Source organism: Mobula hypostoma, chromosome 8, assembly GCF_963921235.1.
Source record: "Mobula hypostoma chromosome 8, sMobHyp1.1, whole genome shotgun sequence".
Classification (NCBI taxonomy): Eukaryota; Metazoa; Chordata; class Chondrichthyes; order Myliobatiformes; family Myliobatidae; genus Mobula; species Mobula hypostoma.
The window spans coordinates 104364266-104388170 of record NC_086104.1 but is presented as its reverse complement, the minus strand read 5'-3'; the positions used below and the strand labels follow the sequence as shown (position 1 = coordinate 104388170).

The 23905-nt window shown below is 41.9% G+C and overlaps 2 protein-coding genes across 8 annotated transcripts in view; one reads left to right on the top strand and one right to left on the bottom strand.

Annotated features, from left to right (window-relative positions):
• Nucleotides 1-8838, bottom strand: part of senp6a (SUMO specific peptidase 6a) — a 152761-nt gene extending 143923 nt beyond the window's left edge. For 6 of the 7 annotated variants that reach the window (XM_063056522.1, XM_063056523.1, XM_063056519.1 and 3 more), the window contains exon 1: nt 8317-8838. Coding sequence is in view for 4 of the 7 variants with exons in the window: in XM_063056519.1 (XP_062912589.1) it covers nt 8317-8347 (31 nt within the window). In the remaining 3 variants the exon portion in view is untranslated. The remainder of the gene's footprint in view (nt 1-8316) is intronic. The other variant, XM_063056521.1, reaches the window with a different exon arrangement.
• Nucleotides 8839-20361: 11523 nt separating this feature from the next.
• The window catches only part of LOC134350814 (zinc finger protein OZF-like), a 75770-nt gene continuing 72226 nt past the window's right edge, over nt 20362-23905 (top strand). Inside the window, exon 1 of the mRNA XM_063056531.1 lies at nt 20362-20671. Within this exon, the coding sequence (XP_062912601.1) occupies nt 20581-20671 (91 nt within the window). The 5' untranslated portion in view covers nt 20362-20580. The remainder of the gene's footprint in view (nt 20672-23905) is intronic.

Sequence of the window (23905 nt, the reverse complement as noted above, 5' to 3'; positions counted from 1 at the left end):
CCTTAATAGTTTTATCTCATGTTAAATAGTTACATCAATCCCATTGAACCAGCAATGGGTAGGGGGAAGAATCAGTGAAGATATAGAGATTCTATTGGCTGCACTGAAAAAGCTCTAAACTCTTCCAGAGGAAATTTTGTATCTTAAATCAAATCAGTTGTCCCTGCAATAAAGATGGCAATCAGAGATACCGACCAAAGGATACCCGAAGTGCAGAGGCAGACACAAGAAAACAAATGTCAAAGGATTTAAGAAGGCTCCAAAACACTGACTGTTTATTCATTTCCATAGGTGCTGCCTGATTTGCTGAGTTCCTCCAGTATGTTGTGTGCATTGCCCAGGGTGTCCAGCATCTATAAAATTTCTTGCATTAATGTAAAAAAGATAAACACAAAATAATCTGCAGATGCTGGGGTCAAAGTTCTGACGAAGGGTTCCAGCCCAAAACGTCGACCGATCTTTTCCATGGATGCTGCCCGACCTGCTGAGTTCCTCCAGCGTGTTGTGAATGTAAAAAAGATGTTGTTTAGGAATGTTGATAGAGTTATAGAGTAATACAGCATAGAAAACCCTTCAGCACAACCTATTCACAAGTTGCCATTGTATCCACCAAGCACAAACCCATGTTTGGCCCATATCCCTCTCTCCATGTACTTATCCAAATGTCTTTTAATTGTTGTTACTGTGCCTGCCTCAACTACTTCTGACAGCTCATTCCACCTATGCACTGCTCTCTGCTTGAAGGTGCCCCTCACATCCCTTTTAAATCTTTCACCTTAAGCCCATGCCATCTAGCTTTTAGTTCCCCTCCCCTGGGATAAAAGGTCCTACCCTGCCCAACCCATCTTCTCACGAGGTAGCAAATGTATGGAGACCAATGGGCAACATTGATTTTCACGTAATAAAGATTAGGATAAATGTTAAGAAAGGCCCAAGACAAGGACACAGGAACAAGCTTCAAATGTAGATGTGAGGATTGCAACTAGAACAATGGAAATTGGGGAAAAAAAGAACTCGATGACAGTGAGAAACAAAACGGCAGGAAAGTATTAATGAAACTTCATTAAGAAGGCTTGAAATTGGCAAGCAAACAACATAGACAGTAAGACATTAGATTTTAGTGATAAAAACTAGGTCACCTACACCTCGGAAACAGTGGCTTAACGTGTCAGAGTAACACAGGAATCACAAAGTAACAGCTGCAACCCAGTTTAAGAATGGTGCACAAAATCAGTTCTGGGGTTCATTTCTACACAAGTTACAAAGATTGAAAACAAATAGGATTAGGTTAACTTGTACAGTAGTTTTCTTTTCATATTAGGATGAAGACACAAGGCATAAAATGATTCACTGTGATGATACCAAAGCTGTCAGCTAACAGTCTGAAGAAGAGTCTCAGCCTAAAACGTTGACTATCTATTCCACTTTCATAGATGCTGCCTGAGCTGTTGAGTTCCTCCAGCATTTTGTGTATGTAGCTTTTATGAAAGATCGACAGGCTGGATTATTATATATGAAGTTGCTCCGATAGATATTATAAGACAGTAAAATGAGTTATGAAGGTAGGACTTGAGAAAATGCCTTAATTGAAGGCTAAAGCTTGGGCCCAGGAGTATTGGCAAAATCAGTAGAGAATTCAAGGGGGAAAAAGTTATTATAACAGGAATGAGGAACATATCATCATAAAGAGTAGCTCCTGCAAATAACAAAGGTGCAGACAAGAGACGCCAGATAAGCACAAGTAATGGTTAGGTGAACTGAGATAGGTATATTGCAGGAGGTAGACAGATATTGAGTTTGGGAGTGAAGCTGGGAAGTAATTCTATAAGTAGAAGGCACTCTTAAACACTCTTCATCAGACTTAATATTGGTTTAATTGTTCATTTCAAGACAAAGACTAATACATTTTCCATACCTAAAGACATTAAGGGTCAAGGGGAAATTACGCCACAGATTCCATTTCATGGCAACTTATACTGTCTTACGACTGTTTCAAACAAAACTTACACATTTAAGTAACACACACAAAATGCTGGAGGAACTCAGCAGGCCAAGCAGGATCTATGAAAATGAATAAATACACATTAAGTACATAGATATTAAGAGATTGAGAAATAATTAAGAACACTGAGGAAAGGCAAAGTTCAAAAGATAAGACTCCTGAAATGGAAGGTTTGATCTACAGGGAGACAAGGTTCACTCTGTAGAGACAAATAACACAATTTTACTGAAACACAAACTGTTATTGCACTTCATAGAGTAGATTTAGTTTCTCTTGGTTGGTAAGTATCAGAAATCACTGCTCTCGCCATTCAGGACTAAGGTGAGAAGAAATTGAGAGTAATGAATCTTGAGAATTTGTTACCAAAAAGGCTTGGTCATTCAATAAAATCTTACCAAAAGTCATTGACTTTAGATTATTAAAAAATGAAGAATATGGGCTTAGAGCAGGAGCATAAAGCACAGCCAAAAGTGGACTTTATTAAACAGTGCAGCAAGCACAAGAGTTTGATGTGGTTATAGAAAGAAATGTGACATTTAGATAACATCTTCACAAAAAAAAATGAAAATTAAGTGTTAAAATAGCAAAGCAGTATAAAAATTCAGAAATAGGATAGTCACAAAAAGTAAGACAATTCCAACTCACAGGTAATGACAACAAAAGGGCAATCTGGCCAAAAAAAATTAAACAATACCGTGCCTCAATATTTACCAAGTATGTAAGCTAGGCAAAACATCTAACAATTCAAGATGAAAAAGCAGGAGATAGCTAACATTAACAAATCTAGAAGGATAAGTCCAAGGTATAGAGGCATTGTATCTATAAATACTACAGAAGTTAGGGAAGGGGTGACAAGTAACTAATAAATAGTTAGAAATGGATTACTATATGATAAATACAAAGACTAAAATAAATGTACTACACAGACACCCTTGAGCAGGGAAATAAATGGGAGTGCGAGGAAAGAATTACAACAATCTCAAAATGTTGAGAATTTTTAATAGATTGATTATTAATACATCATTTGCAAGACATCAATTTTGAATTGTCTGTCTAGAGCTGCAAGACACCAATTTCTGACCATATGATGGAATATATAAAAAAAGATATATATTTTCTTATCTAAAACTGAGATTTTCTACAGAAAATTGTACTTTTTGATATTCTACTTTCCTTATTTTGTGCACCCCATTATGTAATCAATCTACAACCGATTATTTAATTCATCCAACTTCCACTCGTTCCTTACCATGAAACAACTTGTAGTGCTCCAGCCCCAAAACTTCTACCCTTATCCCACCTTAAACCCACTATTTAGCAGTTTTTATAGTCTCAACTTCATTCAACTAAACTACTGCTTCAACTGGAATTTGGTATATATACTCAGCCCTATTCATTTATTCATTCAAAGATACAGCACAGTAACAAACCCCTTCAGCCCAACAAGCCTGCGCTATGACCAACTAACCTACAAAACCCAAATGTTCTTAAACAGTGTATGACAGCATATCAAAAATGCAGAAGTACTTAAACTCTGAGTATCCCAGCAAATGTGTACCTAGATTAGACGTTGACAGGGTATCATCGACAAGCTTCCATTGTTTGCCGATAAAAGCAACGAGAGAGATTGAATCATCAAGGCAAACGTGGAAGGTGAGTGCCGGCTGTCTGCCTTTTGATCGTTGGTGGGACTACTCTGCTGCCAGAGAGGAGAGACTGCCTTTTGATCACTGGTGGAATCGCTCTGCTACAGAGAGGAAAAGGCCTGCCACTTTGTCTGGAGAATATTACCACCCAGGATTTCTGCAGTTTGGATGTGGACTTGGACTACAGACTTTTTTTTCAGTTTATTAGTTTTTATATTCTGTGTTTTTCATCTGATCTTTCTTGTTTTTTGTGTGTGGGGGAGGGGGATTTGGGGGTTGATGATCATGCTCCCGTTGTTTTCTTTCTTGCTTTCGTGGCTATCTGGAGAAGAATTTGAGAGGTGCATACTTTGACAATGAACCTTTGAACTTTTAATACGAGTGAAATGTGTTCACATTCACGAGGTCTAGTTTGGGGCTGGACTGCTCAGTAACTAAGATTTAATAGGACTTAACCTGACCTATTAACCAAGGATAAAACACCATTCCTGATTAAATAGAGTCAAGTCTACAAGCTGAAATTAAAGGGTAATTGTAATGGGAAACTTCTCTTGGTCCTTCAGAACTTTTGTAACTTCTACAGAAAGCTTCAGCTTGTGCCACTGGGGAAAGAAAACCTGAAACAAAATGACTTTTTTCTTTTTTGTTGGACTTGAAGTGATGAGACACATCAGGTACCAGCAAAAGGTTCAAAGTAAGTTTACTATCAACGTATGTATATGTCACCAAATATCAATTCATTTTTCTTGCCGGCGTTTCAGAGTAGAACAAAGCACAATAGAATCAATGAAAAACTACACACAAAGTCTGACAAGCAAGCAGTGAGCAAAAGGTAAACTGTGCAAATACAAAAAGTAATAAATAATACAGAGAACATGAGCTGTAGGGACCTTTAAAGTGAGACCACAGGTTGTGTTCAGTGATTGGTTCAGTATTGAGCAGTCAGTATGGATCCAAAATGCAGCACACTTGACTGTGTTCTGTCTCTGTAGATGAAGTGAAATTACAAGGCCTCTGCTGCAAACCTCAAATCAATTGCCTTAAACAAATGAAGCTTGGAAATTGCAAGATGCTTGTACATTTCCAGTTCAAGCTCCATTTGCAAGCTTCCCCAGCCTAAAATATTAAATCAATAATTAACACTCCACAAAAGTGACTTTTAATTCTTGGAAATAAGGAAGTCCTCCAATTCCTCATAAAACTGTGGATGTTCTGCTGCTTTACAGGGATAGGTGCAGGCTGCCATGTTTACACGCTTACTCTGCTCTTAAATTGAAGATCTTGTTTTAGGTCTTCTCGCTTTTAATAACGAGACGGCTAGTTTCCAAAGTTGGATGCAAGTGGAACTGCCTTTTAATTTTCATTTCATACCTAATGTAATTACCAAGATAATCCATAGACTATGCATTCTGCTTTCTGTATTTTTTTTATTCATATCAAAATGCAGACAAGGGCAAGACCAAGTTTATTGTTCAGCCTTAAGCATGAATGCAGTGGGCCAAGGAGCCCATTTGTTTGCTGGAAAACTCTATGATGAGCTAGAAGACACAATTCTAAAAGTGGTACAAGAGTAGCAAGATTCAGTGGTCGGAAGAGTCAGGCAAACTGAGAAAATAATTTAGAATGAAAGATGGCATCATGGGCTTTATAAATGAAAGAATACAAGTGGAAGGAAATCAATTTCCAGAAAGATGTAGCAGACATGAAGTGACTGCCAGAAATACTGCTTTATACACTCTCAGTGGCCACTTTATTCAGTACAACTGTACACCTGCTTGACAATGCAAATATCTAATCAACCAATCATATGCCAGCAACTCCATACATACAGGTATGCAGACATGGTCGAGATTCAGTTGTTGTTCAGATCAAACATCAGTATGGGGAAGAAATGTGATCCAAGTGAATGATTGTTGGTGCTAGACAAGGTGGTTTGAGTATCTCAGAAGTTACCGATCTATAATTTTCACACACAAGTGTCTAGAATTTACAGAGAATGCTGCAAAAAAAAACACATCCAGTGAGCAGCAATTCTGTGGGTGAAATTACCTTGTTAATGAGAGAGGTCTGAGGAGAATGGCCAGATTGGTTCAAGCTGAGGAGGAGACAATAACTCAAATAAGCATGTGTTACAACAGTGATGTGGAGAAGAGCATCTCTGAACATACATATCAAACCTTGAAGTGGATGGGCTAAAGCAGAACTCCACAAACATATGTTCAGTGGCCAACTTATTAACTACAGGAAGTATCTAACAGAGTGGGCACTGAGTGTATATATGTTCATGACTTCACAGGAGGAACAATCTTATAAATCACAATAATTATTCTTCTGCCCCAGAGTGCCTTTCTATATTGATCCAACTGATAAGAACACACCAGAGTGCAGTCAGATTTAATTGGTATTCAGGATGGAAACCAAATGCTTGCTTTCTTTACAGGAAGTTCAGTTTGAATTTGTAAACACTGAGACAAGAGCTTTTGCAGGCTTTAAATAACATTTAGCAAGCTAGAAAACATGATAGACAATAAGTCAGAATTAGGTCACTCAGCCGATCAGGTCTGCTCCACCATTCCATCAGGCCCAATCTTCTACCTTTGACATTGCATGTGTACGCATAACGCATAAATAATGTTGTTACGTTAAATGATATACTTTGTAAATAGAGTATTGCCAGCATGTTGTTTGGTGCATTATTTTGCTACTCAGATGAATTATTCCTGATACAAAATAAAAGTTATTAAGCACTGGGTTGCAATTTCTCCTGCAAGCTGGAAAATCCGTTTTCTTCATCCTCAGTGTAATTATGGCAGCCAACATTTTGAATTATTGTAATAAACCTTTCATATATTTCTACCCAGTTTTCTTAAACATTCAAAGTTTAGCACTTGAACTGCAGTAGTCTGCGTAACTATGCTTGCTACTCATTACAAAATACAGAATTAGAATATTTCACATGCCACAACTTGAAGATAACAATGTCTCAAGCATAAACAATCCACACAATAAAGCATGCTTGCTTTTATTAGCTGAGGCACTGAGTTCAAAAGTCAAGAGGTTATCCTGCAACTTTATAGAACTCTGGTTAGGCCACATCTGAAGTACTGCACACAGCTCAGGTCACCCCACCATAGGGAGGATGTTGAGGCTTTGGAGGGTGCAGAAGAGGTTTACTAGGATGCTGCCTGGTTTAGAGGGCACATGCCGTCATGGGAGGACGAACAAACTTGGGTTGTTTTCTCTGGAGCGGTGGAGGCTGAGGGGAGATCTGATAGAGGTTTACAAGATTATGATAGGCAGAGATAGAGAAGACAGGGAGTATCTTTCTCCCAGGGTAGAAATGTCTAATACCAGAGGGCATGCATTAAAGGTGAGAGGGGTAGGCTTAAAAGAGATGTGAGGGGTGAGTTTTTTTTTACTCAAAAGGATGGACTATGCCTGGAATACACTGTCTGGTATGGTGACAGGCTTTTAAGAGACCTTTAGATAGGTACACAAATATGTGGAAACTGGAGGGCCATTGACATCGTGTAAGTAGAAGGGATTACTTTTTGGGGTGTTTTTTATTTACTTTTTAACTGGCTTGGCATAACATTGTGGGCCGAAGGGCCTGTTCCTATACTGTACTATTTTATGTCTAAGGCACGAGAGAATACATTCCAGGGAAATAAACAGGGCAATGGATTGCTCAGAGCTAGTGGACCAAATGGCCTCCTCTGGGGGATCTCAAGAGTACAATCCTGAAATACCATGAATGGGTAACAATTGATGCAATTTCACCTTGCAACGTTTTAAAGCTAAATATTGGAAAACAACTATCACAAACACAGGCTTCCACAAAAATTTCACTGTCATTTCTCTACCGATGTATTTCAATGAACTTCAATTCTAAAACAATTCCTTACCAGAATAAACAAAAGTACCTGAAACTAGAATCTAAATTACTGAGATCAGATAGTCTCTTACAAAATAGAGGGAGATACTATTGAACAAACATAACAAAATGTTTAAATTAGGGCAGTTAATCTGACAGTAAATAACATTAGTTCAATGGCTTCGTGGTTATATTTTGCCACAATGTATAATAAGATATGAGATCGATTGACAACTATACCTGGAATTGTCCGTAAATCTATTCTAATGGAAAAAGTAATGAAGTTTGTGATCCAAGATCAAATTCACAGCTTGTTCGTGGCTCCAATGTAGGCCAAGGTTCACAGTGAAAGGGAGGGAAGAGAGTGCTATTTACCTCACACTAACCCACCTCGATTCCACCAAACAAAAGTACATGATCACAAACAGACTTGAACAAGTGAGCAGCCTTTAGTTTAAAAATAAGACTGGAGGCCGAGGGGGCTTATGATTCGAGGAGGCCTGAGACCGAGGGGACAATGACCACCCAGCTGGGATCACAGGGCGCTGCCCAGTACACCCAAGGGTCAGGTCAGGTGGCCGGTTATAGAAAGGTATTTTCACCGCCTTCTGTGGCGGCAAGTTCGCTCCCCGTTCCCGGTGTGGGGAGTACCCGCTACTCCCTCCAAGACCGGAGGATAGTGACCCGCCCGGCTTCCTCCGCAACTACAGCTGTAGGCTTGGCTTGGCCATCCAGGGCCGGGCCCAGTCTCTCTCCCCACCCACCTCACAGCACTGACAAGCGGCGGCTCTCACCTTCCAGCAACTGGCTTCTCCTTCCCGCCATTTTCCTCAGTCGGCCGGCACCAGGCGCCCGGAGCAGCCGCGGCCCATCTCAGCCTGGGGCCCGGGCCTCCTCACCCTCACCCGCGCCTGGGGACCTGCGTGAGCCCAGCCGCCCGCCGGAGAGGGTGGGAAGCGAAGGGGGCGGAAGTGGGGACGATGTCCTGTAACCGGTAGGTCCGTTTCTCGCGAAAACAAAAGGCCAAGCGCCCGCTGCCAGCAGTGCGCACCACCCAGCCGGCGGCTGCGGGGCGGTGCAGCCTCTGTACCCACGACGGGATGGGAGAGGCCGGGGGGGGGGGGAACGATGCTGCAGGTGTGAGGCCACTACCTCCCGCCCCAGAACTTGCTGAGGACGCAGCAACCTCCCAGCCTCAGTACACGGCTCGCCGCTGCTGCTGCCGCCGCCGCACCCGTCAGCTGGCTACCTGCTTCAGCGGGCAGCCCCAGACCTCCACTTGTCGGCCAGCTCCTCAGCTGCACCCCCCCCCCCACCTTACTTCCTTCCTTCCTTCCTTCCTTCCTTCTTTCCCCCTTTACCTGCCAGGTGCAAGCACCGCAAATCTTTGGTTCAAAGCATCCCACCACCCCTCCTCCCTTTATTTATAAAGAAAACTCCAATGACGATATTGCAAGGGGGGAGGAAAAATAAATTTCCCCCTCTGTCACAGTGCAGCTTTGGCATCTGAAGTGCATCAGAAGTGCTGCCCGCAGAGGAAGGGATCTGAAAACTTTCCCCTGAAATTAAGATCCTTCTGGACATTGGCCTGACCAAAATATATACTGAGTTCTAATTTTATTTCCCATATAAAGTATAATTTCTTCTATACTTCTGACAATAAAGGATAGTGAAACAAAGCTTCCACCAAACCTGCTTCATTTCTTCAAGTGTAAGATCTACTATTGGTGACTATCTTCAGTTAACTTTCATCTCTCTCAACTTCCCTCCATTCTCCCAAGACTGATATAAAATCCAAGTTTAAAGTTCATCCAATCATAAGAAATAGAATATCAGGCCATTTAGGCTGATGTATCTGCTCCACTATTCTTCAGGCTTATGCAAGATTGTTTATTGCCATTTCCAGTACGCAACTCTAAAGGAGAACAAATAATTATTACTCCAGATCCACTGCAACACAAAACAATAAAGAACACAAGAACAATAATAATAAAACAATAAATACAAATATGTAAGATAACTTATTTAATATAGCTTATTTATATGTCCATAAAATGACGCTAGTTACAGAAGTGTCTACATAATGCTACTGACAGGAAATTTTTAAGTAGTGGTGTTTGGGGCATGGGTTAGTGGGTGGAGGTGTTGATCAGCCTTTCTGCTTGGGGAAAGTAACTGTTTTTGAGTCTGGTGGTCCTGGCGTGGATGCCCTGATGGTAGTGGGACAAACAGTCCATGAGCAGGACAGGTGGGATCCTTCATGATGTTACTGAAGATATTTGTCTCATCTCAGTCCTGAAGGGTCTACTCCTTAATCTGAACCATTTTCCCTGATCGTAGGTACTTCAACTTGGTAAAGTGTCTTCCATCCATTCAGACTGTCAAGCCCTTTGTAAATGTCAATGAGATCTTTCCAACTCCTAAACTCCAGGGAACAGAGTCCCACTCTATTCAATTTTTTCTCTCAATGTCAGCAAACTCTCACTCAATTTCAGCAAGACCAAGGAACTGATTATAGACTTCAGGGAGAGGGAAACCAAGGAACTGATTATAGTCTAAAGGGAGAGGGAAACCAGAGGTCCATGAGCCAGTCCATATTGGAGGGTCAAAAGTGGAGAGGGTCAGCAACTTTAAATCCTGGGTGTTGCTATTTCAGAGGATCTGTCCTGGACCCAGCATACGAACGCAATTGCAAAGAATACACGACAGCACCTCTGCTTCCTTAGGAGTCTGTGGAGATTCAGCATGACCTCCAAAACTTTGGCAAACTTACTGGCTGCATCACATCCTGGTATGGAAACACCAACGCCTTTGAAACGAAAATCCTACAAGGTAGTGAATTCGGCCCAATACATCATGGGTAAAGGTCTCCCGACCATTGAGTATCTACACGAAACACTGTCCTATCGTAGGAAAGCAGCATCCATAATCAGAGATCCTCAGCACCCAGGCCATGCTCTCTTCTCGCTGCTACAACCACGTAGAGGGTACAGGTGCCTCAGGACTTGCACCACTACATTCAAAAACAGTTACTACCCCTCAACCATCATGCTCTTAGATAAAAGGAGATAACTACACTCACTTGCCCCATTATTGAAATGTTCCTCCAACCAATGATCTCACTTTAAGGACTCTTTATCTCATTATCTCATGTTCTTGTTATTTATTGCTGCTTATTTATATTTACATTTGCACAGTTTGTTGTCTTCTGCATTCAGGCTGCTCTTTCATTGATCCCCTTATACAACCGTAGTTACTATTCTATAGATTTGCTGAGTACGCCCACTGAAAAATGAAGCTCAGGGTTGTATATGGTGACACATATGTACTTCGATAATAAACTTACTTCGAACTTTAACATGACAAACTTGACATCCCTGGAATTAGTCCAGTAAATCTTTTAGAAAAAGAAATAACAATAGGGCAAGGAGAGAGATATTGAAAGGTGTACAGGGACTGGGTTTCAAGGAAGTGGGAGGGTTGGGGAAGTTTAATTGTTCAATTTACTATTCAGATTACAGGTATGTAAAGTTATTGGTACATCTCACTTGAGAGACCGTTGCTTTTTCTGTCCCATTCCCTTCATAATTCTAGCAACCGCAGGAGCAGAATTAGGGCCATTAGGCCCAACAAGAACATTCCATCATGGCTGATGTATTTTCCCTCTCAACCCCATTCTCCTGCCTTCTCACTGTAACCTTGCTAATCAAGAACTTATCAATCTCCACTTTAAGGCTGCCAAATGACTTTTACCTCCACAGATTCACCACCCTCTGCTGAAAGAAATTCCTCTGTTCTAAAGGGTCTCCTGTTTATTCTGAGGCTGTGCCCTCTGGTCCTAGACTTCCCCAATACAAGAAACATACTCTCCATGTCAACTCCATCTAGACGTTACAATATCCGATATTTTTCAATGAGATCCCCTTTCATTCTTCTAAACTCTGCCGAGTACAAAGTTCAAAGTACATATATGTCACCATGTACAACAGCAAGATTTTTTTTTGCGGGCATACGCTGTAAATCCAAGAAACACAATAGGATCAATAAAAGACTGCACCCAACAGAATGGACAAGCAACTGATGTGTGAAAGACAACAAACTGTGCAAATACAAAAAGAGAAAAAGAAATAAATAAATAAGCAGTAAAAATCAAGAGCATGAGATGAGGAAGGATGTAGGTTGTGGGAGCAGTTCAGTGATCGGACAAGTGAAGTTATCCTCTCTGTTCAAGAGCCTGATGGCTGACGGTAGTAACTGTTCCAGAACCTGGTGGTGTGGTTCCTGAGGATCCAGTACCTTCTTCCTGATTGCAGCTGTGAGAAGAGAAAGCGGCCAGGCCTGGGTTGTGGGGATCCTTGATGATGGATGCTGCTTTCCTCCTTTGTTCCTTTAAATTTCAAAGTATAAGTTATGTATCAAACTACTTATATGTCACCAGATACACCCCTGAGATTCATTTTATTTTCCTGCGGCCATTCTCAGCAAATCTATAGATAGTAACTATAACAGGAACAATGAAAGATCAACCAGAACGCAGAAGACAACAAACTGTGCAAATGCAAATATAAATAAATAGCAATAAATACAAGAACATGAGATAAAGAGTGCTTAAATTGAGATAATTGGTTGTGGGAACATCTCAATGATGGGGCAAGTTTGTTTAAGAGCATAGTGGTTGTGGGGTGTTGAACCTAGTATTGCATGTCCTGAGGCTCTTGTACCTTCTGCCTGATGGCAGTAGTGAGAAACAGCAGATCTACACGAAGCTCTATTGCAGGAAAAGATTGGTAAGACCAGTTGTGATGTATGTTCATTCAGTATGCGCTGTATTGTATGACGTGGGCGATCATGCTCTTTCCATGACCATGATTGTTCTTGGCAAACTTTTCTACAGAAATGGTTTGCATTGCCGCCTTCTGCGCAGTGTGCTCACAAGATGGGTGACCCCAGCCATTATCGATACTCTTCAGAGGTTGTTTTTCTGGCATCAGTGGTTGCATGAGAGGTGACCCGTTGAAACAGGGGTAAGGAGGAATTTTTTTAGCCTGTGAGCAGTGAACCTGTGGAATGCTCTGCCACAGATAGCTGTGGAGGGCAAGACCATGGGTATACTTAAAGTGAAAATTGATCTGATTGGTCAATAACAGGGTTGTTGTGGTGGGAGATTTTAACTTCCCAAATGCTAATTGGCATCTCCCTAGAGTGAGGGGTTTTGATGGGGTGGAGTTTGTTAGGTGTGTTCAGGAAGGTTTCTTGCTACAATTTGTAGATAAGCCTACAAGAGAAGAGGCTGTACTTGATCTGGTGTTGGGAAATGAACCTGTTCAGGTGTAGGTCTCTCAGTGGGAGAGCATTCTGAAGATAGTGGTCACAATTCTATCTCTTTACCATAGCATTGGAGAGGGATGGGAACAGACAAGTTAGGGAAACATTTAATTGGAGTAAGGGGAAATATGAGGCTATTAGACAGGAACTTGGAAGCATAAATTGGAAACAGATGTTCTCAGGGAAACGTACAGCAGAAATGTAGCAAATGTTCAGGGGATATCTGCATGCAGTTGTGCATAGGTACGTTCCAATTGAGACAGGGGAAGGATGGTAGGGTACAGAAACTGTGGTGTACAAAGGCTGTTGTAAATTTAGTCAAGAAGAAAAGAAGAGCTTACAAAAGGTTCAAAAAATGAGATAACAATAGAGATCTAGACGATTATAAGGCTAACAGGAAGGAGCTTAAGAATGAAATTAGTAAAGCCAGAAGGGGCTATGAGAAGGCTTGGCGGACAGGATTAAGGAAAACCCCAAAACATTCAACAAGTTGTTGAAGAGCAAGAGGATAAGATGTGAGAGAATAGGACCAATCAAGTGTGACAGTGGAAAAGTGTGTATGGAACCGGAGGAGATAGCAGAGGTACTTAATGAATACTTTGCTTCATTATTCACTACAGAAAAGGATCTTGGTGATTGTAGGGATGAATTGCAGTGGACTGAAAAGCTTGAGCATGTGGATATTAAAGAAGAGGATGTGCTGGAGCTTTTGGAAAGCATCAAGTTGGATAAGTCACCAGGATCGGATGGGATGTACCCCAGGCTACTGTGGGAAGTGAGGGAGGAGATTGCTGAGCCTCTGGCAATGATCTTTGCATCATCAATGAGGACAGGAGAGGTTCCGGAGGATTGGAGGATTGTGGATGTTGTTCTCTTATTCAAGAAAGGGAGTAGAGAAAGCCCAGGAAATTATCACCAGTGAGCCTTACTTCAGTGGTTGGTAAGTTGATGGAGAAGATCCTGAAAGGCAGGATTTATGAACATTTGGAGAGGCATAATATGATTAGGAATAGTCAGCATGGCTTTGTCAAAGGCAGGTCATGCCTTATGAGCCTGATTGAATTTTTTGAGGATGTGACTGAACACATTGATGAAGGTAGAGCTGTAAATGTAGTGTATATGGATTTCAGCAAGGCGTTTGATAAGGTACCCCATGCAAGGCTTATTGAGAAAGTAAGGAGGCATGGGATCCAAGGGCACATTGCTTTGTGGATCCAGAACTGGCTTGTCCACAGAAGACAAAGTGTTGTGTACAGTGGGCAAGCCCAAGTGGTTGTAGACGGGTCATAAGATTCAAGTACGTCTAAAAGCCAACATGAAGAAATGTAACATCGACATCAACAATTGGGAAGCCAATGCCAAGGACAGAAAACTCTGGCAAGCCATCATCTGAGAAGGAACAGCAACTTTTGAAGCCAACAGATGTGCAGAATTAGAAGAAAAGAGAAGAAAATGGAAAGAGAGGCAGCAACAATCAAAGACCGATCTGCCATCTGGAACTGCCTGTCCTGAATGCGGAAGAACTTTCAAAACCAAGATTGGTCTCATAAGCCACTTGAGAGCCCACAAGTAGATCAACAGAAAGAAGACCATCATCCTCGACCTCGAGGAATAGCCACGACGATGACGACGGAGGGCTGTCAGAGGTTTCAGTGGGACATTGATAGGATGCAAAATTGATGAGAAGTGGCAGGTGGAGTTCAACCCAGATAAGTGTGAGGTGGTTCATTTTGGTAGGTCAAATATGATGGCAGAATATAGTATTAATGGTAAGACTCTTGGCAGGGCGGAGGATCAGAGGGATCTTGGGGTCTGAGGCCATAGGACACTCAAAGCTACTGCGCAGGTTGACTCTGTGGTTAAGAAGGCATACAGTGCATTGGCTTTCATCAACTGTGGGATTGAGTTTAAGAGCCGAGAGGTAATGTTGCAGCTATATAGGACCCTGGTCAGACCCCACTTGGACTAAGTACTGTGCTCAGTTCTAGTTGCCTCACTACAGGAAGGATGTGGAAATCATAGAAAGCTTCCAGAGGAGACTTACAAGGATGTTGCCTGGATTGGGGAGCATGCCTTATGAGAATAGGTTAAGTGAACTCGGCCTTTTCTCCTTGGAGCAACGGAGGATGAGAGGTGACCTGATAGAGGTGTACAGGATAATGAGAGGCAGTGATTGTGTGTATAGTCAGAGGCTTTTTCCCAGGGCTGAAATGGCTAGCATGAGAGGGCATAGTTTTAAGGTGTTTGGAAGTAGGTACGGAGGAGATGTCAGGGTTAAGTTTTTTACACAGTGACTCGTGAGTGTGTGGAATGGGCTGCCAGCGGCAGTGGTGGAGGTGGAAACAATAGGGTCTTTTAAGAGACTCCCAGATAGGTACATGGAGCTTAGAAAAATAGAGAGCTATGGGTAACACACATCAAAGTTGCTGGTGAATGCAGCAGGCCAGGCAGCATCTCTAGGAAGAGGTACAGTCGACGTTTCAGGCCGAGACCCTTCGTCCTGATGAAGAGTCTCATCCCGAAACGTCGACTGTACCTCTTCCTAGAGATGCTGCCTGGCCTGCTGCGTTCACCAGCAACTTTGATGTGTGTTGCTTGAATTTCCAGCATCTGCCGAATTCTTCCTCGTGTTTGAGCTATGGGTAAGCCTAGGTAGTTCTAAGGTAAGGACATGTTCGGCACAGCTTTGTGGGCTGAAGGTTTTCTATGTTTCTATGGTCAGGGCATCAAAGGTTATGGTGAGAAAGCAGGTGTATGAGTTTGAGTGGGATCCGGGATCAGCCATGATGGAATGGTGGAGCAGACTCGATGGGCTGAATGGCCTAATTCTACTTCTATGTCTCATGATCTTATGATCTTATAACCAGGACTTGTGATATACACCAGCTGCTGCCATGGCTTCATATGCTACACCTTGCCCAAGGGTGACTTGAGGACAGCAGAGGAGAAGACAGCCTTACACCTCCTTTGGTAGAAACGTATCCCCACCCCACCACCAATAATGGAATAGGGTACATGTAACAAGGATAATACAGTATCCATGGGAGTCTTTAATCTACTTTGGTACTGTAAGAAAATGAGTTCCTGGAATGTCAATAGGCTGCATTTCTAAATCAATATGGTTTTGAATTGAGGTGGGCATAGGCTATTTCAGTTTGTGGAATGAGAAAGGGCCAGTTAATAATCTTGCTATAGAGCTACCCCAAGGAAAGAGCGATCATAATATTATGGAATTTTACATTAAGTTCAAGGTGATGTGGTTCAGTCTGAATGCAGGGTTTTAAATCTAAACAAAGGAATCTCTAAAGGGAAGAAGTTAAGGCTGGCTGTGGTCAATTGTGACTTTAGGTGACAGCAGCACCATTCTAGATCTGATGGAACAAAGAAGGTTGGTGAAGAATAATGAAGTGCAATACAGAGAGCTAGACAGACAGACCAGACAATTGTGCAATATTGCAAAGGAAGAATGGCTGAATCAAAAATGCAATGAAATAGAAGGCCATATTAACAACAGCAAAGAAATGCACAAGGAAATTACTGGAATTAAGAAACCCTCCTCTACAGGATGCATAAGATCAGCAGACGGATCCATACTAACAGATCCAGATAAAGTATGTGAGAGGTGGATTCAGTATATAGAGCAGCTTTTTGAGATAATAGAGGGGAACCCTCAGATATTAAACACCCTAATTCTGGCCCACTTATTACCAAAGAAGAAATAACTAAAGCAACGGAAAGCATGAAACATGGTAAAGCCACTGCACCTGATGAAATTTCAGTGGAAATGATATAAGCCCTAGAAGATCTGGGCATAGATATTCTTTTTGAACTGTTTAATGGCATATATGAGTCTGGTGTATTGCCTGATGATCTCTTGAAATCAGTATTTATAAGTGCCAAAAATTCCTGGAACTATTGACTGCAAAAATTATAGAACAATCAGTCTTATGAGTCACATAATAAAGATTTTGTTAAGAATTGTTCTGTGTCGAATGAAAAACAAGTTAGGGCCAGAAACTTCTAAACTGCAATATGCGTTTATTGAGGATAGAGGAACGAGGAACACAATTTTCATACTACGAATGTTTTCAGAAAGGGCAATTGGATATCAAAATGATGTCTTTTTATGTTTTATTGATTTCACTAAAGCATTCGACAAAGTGCAATATGAAGAATTATTTCAAATTCTCACTAAACTAAACATTGATGGAAGGGACCAACAACTGCTTCAAAATTTATATTGGAACCAAACGGCGGTGGTAAAAATTGATGATAATATAAGCAGTTGGACTAAACTTCAAAGAGGAGTTAGACAGGGATGCGTTGCCTTAACAGAATTATTTAATATCTATAGTGAAATGATTCTCAGAGAAATAGAAGACCTAGATGGGATAAAAATTGGAGGTGTTAACATCAGCAATATAAGATATGCAGACGATACTACCCTAATAGCAAGTGCTGCAGAAGACCTACAAATCCTCCCAGACAAAGTAGTACAAACAAGTGCAGATTTTGGTCTAATCATCAACTGTAAAAAAAAACACATATGTATGGTAATATCAAAACAGCAGGATACTCCCAACTGCCAATTGTACATCGGTAACCAAGAGATTGAACAAAAGACCATCTTTAATTACCTCGGTAGCTTTATATCACAAGATGCTAGAAGCAAAGTAGAAATAAAAAGAAGAATTGCCATTGCCAAAACCAACTTCCAAAAAATGAAACCCATTTTTACCAACAGACACATTTATATAACAACAAGTCTTCGGCTACTAAAATGTTACATCTGGTCAATCTTGCTGTATGTTTCCGAAACATGGACTAAAACACCAGAACTCCAAAGAAACTTAGAAGCAACAGAAATGTGGTTTCTTAGAAGGATGCTGAAAATATCATATAGAGATGGGTAACTAATGAGACAGTACTCCAACGTGCCCATATAAAAAGAGCTTTAATGAGAACATTAAATGAGAGGAAACTTAAATTCCTGGGCTATGTCATCAGAAAAGAAGAAATAAAATGCCTTACATTACAAGGCCATATGCCTGGGAAACGTGGAAGAGGAAGGCAAAGAAGAAAATATATGGACACTGTGAAAGAACTAACAGATCTAAGTGTGCGAGGTATCATTGATGCTGCGAGGGATTGTTCGATGTGGAGAGCCATGATCGCCCAAGCGTGTAACGCATGAGGCATATGATGAAGAAGAAGTGGTCAATTGGGAAAGTGTATTAATGGGTGATATTGGACAGACAACGGCTAGCAATTCCAGTAAGTATTCTTAAGACACAAAAATATCAAAAGAGTTCCAATCATGCATTTCAGGAGAAAGTAAGAAAAAGTTTTATTAAAAAGCAATTCAGCAGAAGAGGATGAACAAATTGATAAAGAAAACAGAGTATGCAGATAAACTAGTGAGAAACATAACAGCAGATTGTCAGAGCTTCTACAGATTTTAAAAAGGAGAGGACTAGCAGGGACAAAGGTGAGTTATTGACCATGACTGAAGAACTAGGTTTCCCCTTTCTCACTTGTTGACAATGAAAAGGGTTACAATTTCTGTCTGGTGTAATCCAAGATAAACTCAGATTGAAGCAAGCAGGTTAACATAAATGGATCAGAGTCCTATTTCTCAGTGAGGACTATAGGTAAAAAGCTTCAGAGTATGTACCGCAAGGTTCAGGGACAGCTTCTATCCCAGCGTTATCAATCTCTTGAACAGACCTCTGAAATACACTAAGATGAACTCTTGATCTTTCATTCCACCTCGTTGTGGCCCTTGCAATCTATTTGTCTCTCTGATCTGCATTTTCTTTGTAACACTAAATTCTCTTTTCATTTTCACCACCTCAGAGTTCCTACATTTGGGATGATCATCCTGGAAGCGTGCAAAGCAAGAGCTTTTCATTGTATCTCATGAGGCAATAACAGAAAAATGCTAGTGCCATTGTCACTACTGCCTGGAGATGATGATCTTCACAGTGTAGCCATGGATCAATTCCACACATGAAGTGAAGATGACGAGCTCAGGGTTTCCTCCAGACGGAATCCCGGGGTGAGTACTTAGGATATGCGCAGCGCAGCCGGCAGGTGTGTTTACAGACATTTTTAATCTCTCCCTCTCCCAATGTAGAGTTCCCTCCTGCTTCAAAACATCCACCATTACTCCTGTACCTAAAAAGACCAAGGTAACATCTGATTGACCGGCGTCCTGTAGCTCCTAAATAATAAGCAAATGCTTTGAAAGGCTGGTCAAGGACTACATCTGCAGCACGCTACCACCCACACTGGACCCCTATCTTTTACCTACTGACACAACCGATCGACAGATGACGCATTAGCCACAGCTCTACACATCATCCTTAAACATCTGGAGAAGAGAAATGCTTATGTGAGAATGCTGTTCTTGGACTACGGTTCAGCATCCAACACCATAATTCCCTTCAGGCTAGACAAGAAGCTCAAACACCTCAACCTTCACCCTGCCTTGTGCAGCTGGATCCTGGACTTCCTGTCAGATCGCCGGCAGGTGGCAAGAGTGGGCTCCCTCACCTCCACCCCTCTGATCCTCAACACAGGTGCCCCTGAGGGCCGTGTACTAAGCCCCCTCCTTTACTCTCTGTATACCCATGACTGTGTCACCACCCACAGCTCCAATCTGCTAATTAAAATTTGCTGATGACACTACACTGATTGGCCTAATCTCAACTAATAATGAGGCAGCCTACAGAGAGGAAGTTATCACCCTGATGCAGTGGTGTCAGGAAAACAATTTCTCCCTCAATGTCGCAAAAACAAGGGAGCAGGTTGTGGATTACAGGAGAAATGGAGACCAAGCTAACCCCTATAGACATCAATGGATCTGGGGTTGAGAGGGTGAACAGCTTTAAGTTCCTCGGCATAAATATTACCGAGAATCTCATGTGGTCTGTACATACAGCGCCTCTTTCACCTCAGATGGTTGAAGAAGTTTGGTATGGCCCCTCAAATTCTAAGAACTTCCATTAGGGGCACAATTGAGAGCATCCTGACTGGCTGCATCACTGCCTGGTATGGGAACTGTACTTCCCTCAATCGCAGGACTCTGCAGAGAGTGGTGCGGACAGCCCAGCGCATCTGGAGATGTGAACTTCCCACTATTCGGGAAATTTACAAGGACAGGTATGTTAAAAGGGCCCAAAGGATCATTGGAGACCCGAGTCACCCCAACCACAAACTGTTCCAGCTGCTACCATCTGGGAAATGGTACCACAGCATAAAAGCCAGGATCAACAGGCTCCAGGACAGCTTCTTCCACAGGCCATCAGACTGCTTAATTCATGCTGACACAACTGTATTTCTATGTTATATTGACTATCCTATTGTACATCCATTCCAATGCTCATGCCAATCAATACCTGAGCTATTTCCATTTGCTTGTGCTTGGCCCATATCCCCATATCCCTCTGGACCTCTTCTATCCTTGTACCTGCCCAAATGTCTTTTAAACATTGTAAATGTACCCACCTCTCCAGCTTTTTCTGGCAGATCGTTCCATATACACACTACTTCTGTGTGGAAGAAGTTGTCCCCCAGGCCTCTGGGTCAATGGTGTATATGATTGCCACATATCTGAGCAATCCTAATGTACATTTAATTTCTGTGTATTTGGTCTCCGAGGTCTTCCTTCCATTCTGCCTGGTCAAGAATTGCCAACTAGTAAGGCTCTACCAAACTGGAATTTCACAAAAATGACAGATTTCCTGGTGTCAGCTTCTGCGACAACAGTTTGGCCCAGCAAACTGTCTGCTGGAGGAAATCTGAGCAACATCTGTGGCCCAGGTAGGAAATTATGAAGCTCCAGCTAAAACTTTACATTCTTCCCTTACTACAGCAATGGTGCCAGAGAAATGGCAAGATGTGAATGAACCATTGTTTGAAAAAGGAGGAAGGGATAAACAGAGTAATTAAAGGCCAGTTCCTTTGACCTCAATTTGAACAAATTATTCAAATCCATTTTTGAGGCACAGAATAAACCTTAATTTAGAATGCACATCTTAATCAAGGCAATCAGAATGGTTTTGTTTGTGGAAGTCCATGTCTAATTTGGCTGTGTTCTCTGAGGAGGTAACAAAGAAGGTTGATACAAAGAGTCTAGATGAAGTGATCAAATAACAAGTTTAGCCACTTTAGTTAACAAGTAAGACACTTTAGTTTATAGCCTGAAATTGAGTATAGAGGACTTTACAATTAAGGTTTCAGCCCTGCCATTGCATTCCCACTGGAATCTTCCTGGAAACGATTTAAGGTTGCTCCCTATAGTCGTGACTGAGGGATTTGCTGGAAGTAGGCAAGAGCCTTTCACAGTTATATAATTTGGTGTTCGATTAAGTTATTCAAATTTGTTTAATATGAGCCCGAGTGGAGACTTATGTTTTTCTAGGCCAGGCAAAGTTAGCCCTTCTTGTGCTGGTAGATAATGTTCATCTGGCTCCTGGGCAGGCTTCGCTCATCTCAGTGTGGAACAGGCTCTGCAGCCATGGACTCGCTTTTGGGACAGTTCATGTTCCGTGTGCTTTACTTCAATTCTTTTTGCTATTTGTGTGATTTGATTAAGGCATTTAAGCACTGAACTGGCTCTGCACATGTGGCTTCCAGCCATTGGCACTCACCTGAGCACTGTGCTGACTCCATGGCTATGGCCTGCAGCAACTGGGACCTGGGGCGGTTTCACTTGCCTCAGCGCTGAACTGGCTTTGTGGCTGTGAACTCACTTTCGGGGACTCTGCGGTTAATGTTCCATGTGTTTACTTTGTTATTATTTGCATGGCTGGTAGTGTGGGTATTTTTAATGGGTTCTATTGTGTTACTTTGTTTTTTGGCTGCCTGCAAGAAGACAAATCTCAAGCTTGTATATCGTATACATACTTTGATAATAACTGTACTTTGAACTTGGAGCTTTCATATGTGACAAGTACCCCAAAAATTAATCTTTAATAATGGACTCTAACGTCTCACCAACCACTGATGTCAGGCTAACTGATCAATAATTTCCTGTCCTTTGCCTCCCTCCTTTTTCAGGAATGGTGTGACATTTATGATTTCTTAGTCCTCCAGAATTATTCCAGAATCGAGTGTAATGCCTCTGTAATTCTCTTCAATTACTTCTTTCAGAACCCTGGAGTGTAGTTTATCTAACTTCTGTCCTTTCAGATTCCTAAGCACCTTCTTGTTAAGGTGGTGGGAAGATGGGGTGAGGGCAGACCTCCAGATCTCTAACAGCATCTTTTATAAACCTACTGACTCTCACAGCTATCTTGAATATACCTCTTCCCACCCTGTCACCTGTAAGAATGCCATTGCATTTTCTCAGTTCCTTTGCCTCTGCTGCATCTGTTCCTGGAGTGAGGCTTTCCTTTCCAGAACATCAGAAATGTCCTCCTTCTTCAATGGTTTCACCTTCCTCCACCACTGAGGCTGCCCTCACCTGCATCTCCTCCATTTCCCGGACATCCACGCTCACCCTATCTTCCCACGACCTTAACGGTGATAGAGTTCCTCCTGTCCTTGCCTGCTAGCCCATGAGCCTCCACACCCAGCACATCATTCTCTGCAACTTCCGCCATCTTCAATAGGATCCTTGCTGTCCACTACACCCCCAACTTTTGTGTCGTCTGCAAATTTGCTGATTTAGTTTACCAGAATATCATCCAGATTGTTGATACAGAAGACAAACAACAACAGACCCAGCACCGAACCCTGTAGCACACCATTAGTCACAGGCCTCCAGTCAGAGAGACAAGCATCTACTACCACTTGCTGGCTTCTACTACAAAGCCAATGTCTAATCCAATTTACTACCTCATCTTGAATTCCAAGTAACTGAACCTTCTTGACCAACCTCCCATGCGGGACCTTGTCAATGGCCTTGCTAAAGTCCATGTAGATAACATCCACCGCCTTGCCTTTATCAACTTTTATGGCAACTTTCTCAAAAAACTCTCTAAGATTGGTTAGACACAATTTACCAAGCACAAAGGTGTACAAGGCAAGATTTCTACAGAGAGTGGAAGGCACCTGGACAGGGCTGCAAGGGGTGTTGGTGGAAGTAAATCCAACTGTGCCACTTAAGAGGTTTTTAGATGGCTATATGAAAGTGCAGGGAGAGTGTTGGATTATGTGCAAGCAAGGAGAGATTCGGTTTAACTTGGGATTCTGTTCATTGTGGGCCAATGGGCCTGTTCCTCTGCTGTAGTGTTTTATGTTCTATGTCAAGCTCAAAGCTGTAGACAATCAAGTTCAAATTCAAATTTATTGTCATCTGACTGTACACGTATACAATCAAACAAAACAATGCTTCTCCGGACCAAGGTGCACTCGCAAAACATATATCACACACAGCTCATAAAACAAAATATTACCACAAATGTTCTGAAAACATAATTCAAATTGCATTTGTGCACAGCGCAGATAAATAGTAACAGTACCATAGACAGTAAACTGCTCGCTGTCTTAGTTATGAGACCTTGGTGGTGACAGGGCATTCAATAGTCTCACAGCCTGAGGGAAGAAGCTGTTACCTGGACTGGCAGTCCTAGTCCTGACACTCCTGTACCTCTTTCCTGATGGTAGTGGGTCAAAGAGATTGTAGGAGGGGTGGTAGAGATCCTCAACTATGCTTCAGGCCTTTCTTCTACAACACTTCCGGTATATGTCAGAAATAAAGGGGAGGGAGACCCCAGTGATCCCCTCGGCAGTTTTTACTGTTATCTGTAGGGTCATGCAGCTTCCGTACCACACAGTGATGCAGACAGACAGGACACTCTTGATGATGCTCCTGCAGAAAGTCGTTAGAATGGGGGCGGGGAGCCTTGCACTTTCCTCAGAAAGTATAGGCACTGCTATGCTTTCTTGACAAGTGAGGAGGTGTTATGGGTCCAGGTTAGATTGTCCATTATGTGCACACCAAGGAATTCTGTGTCCTCCACTTTCTCCAAGGCAGAGCCATTGATTTGCAGTGGAATGTGGTTGACCTACGCCTTCCTAAAGTCCACATTCATGGGAAATGCATGTTTA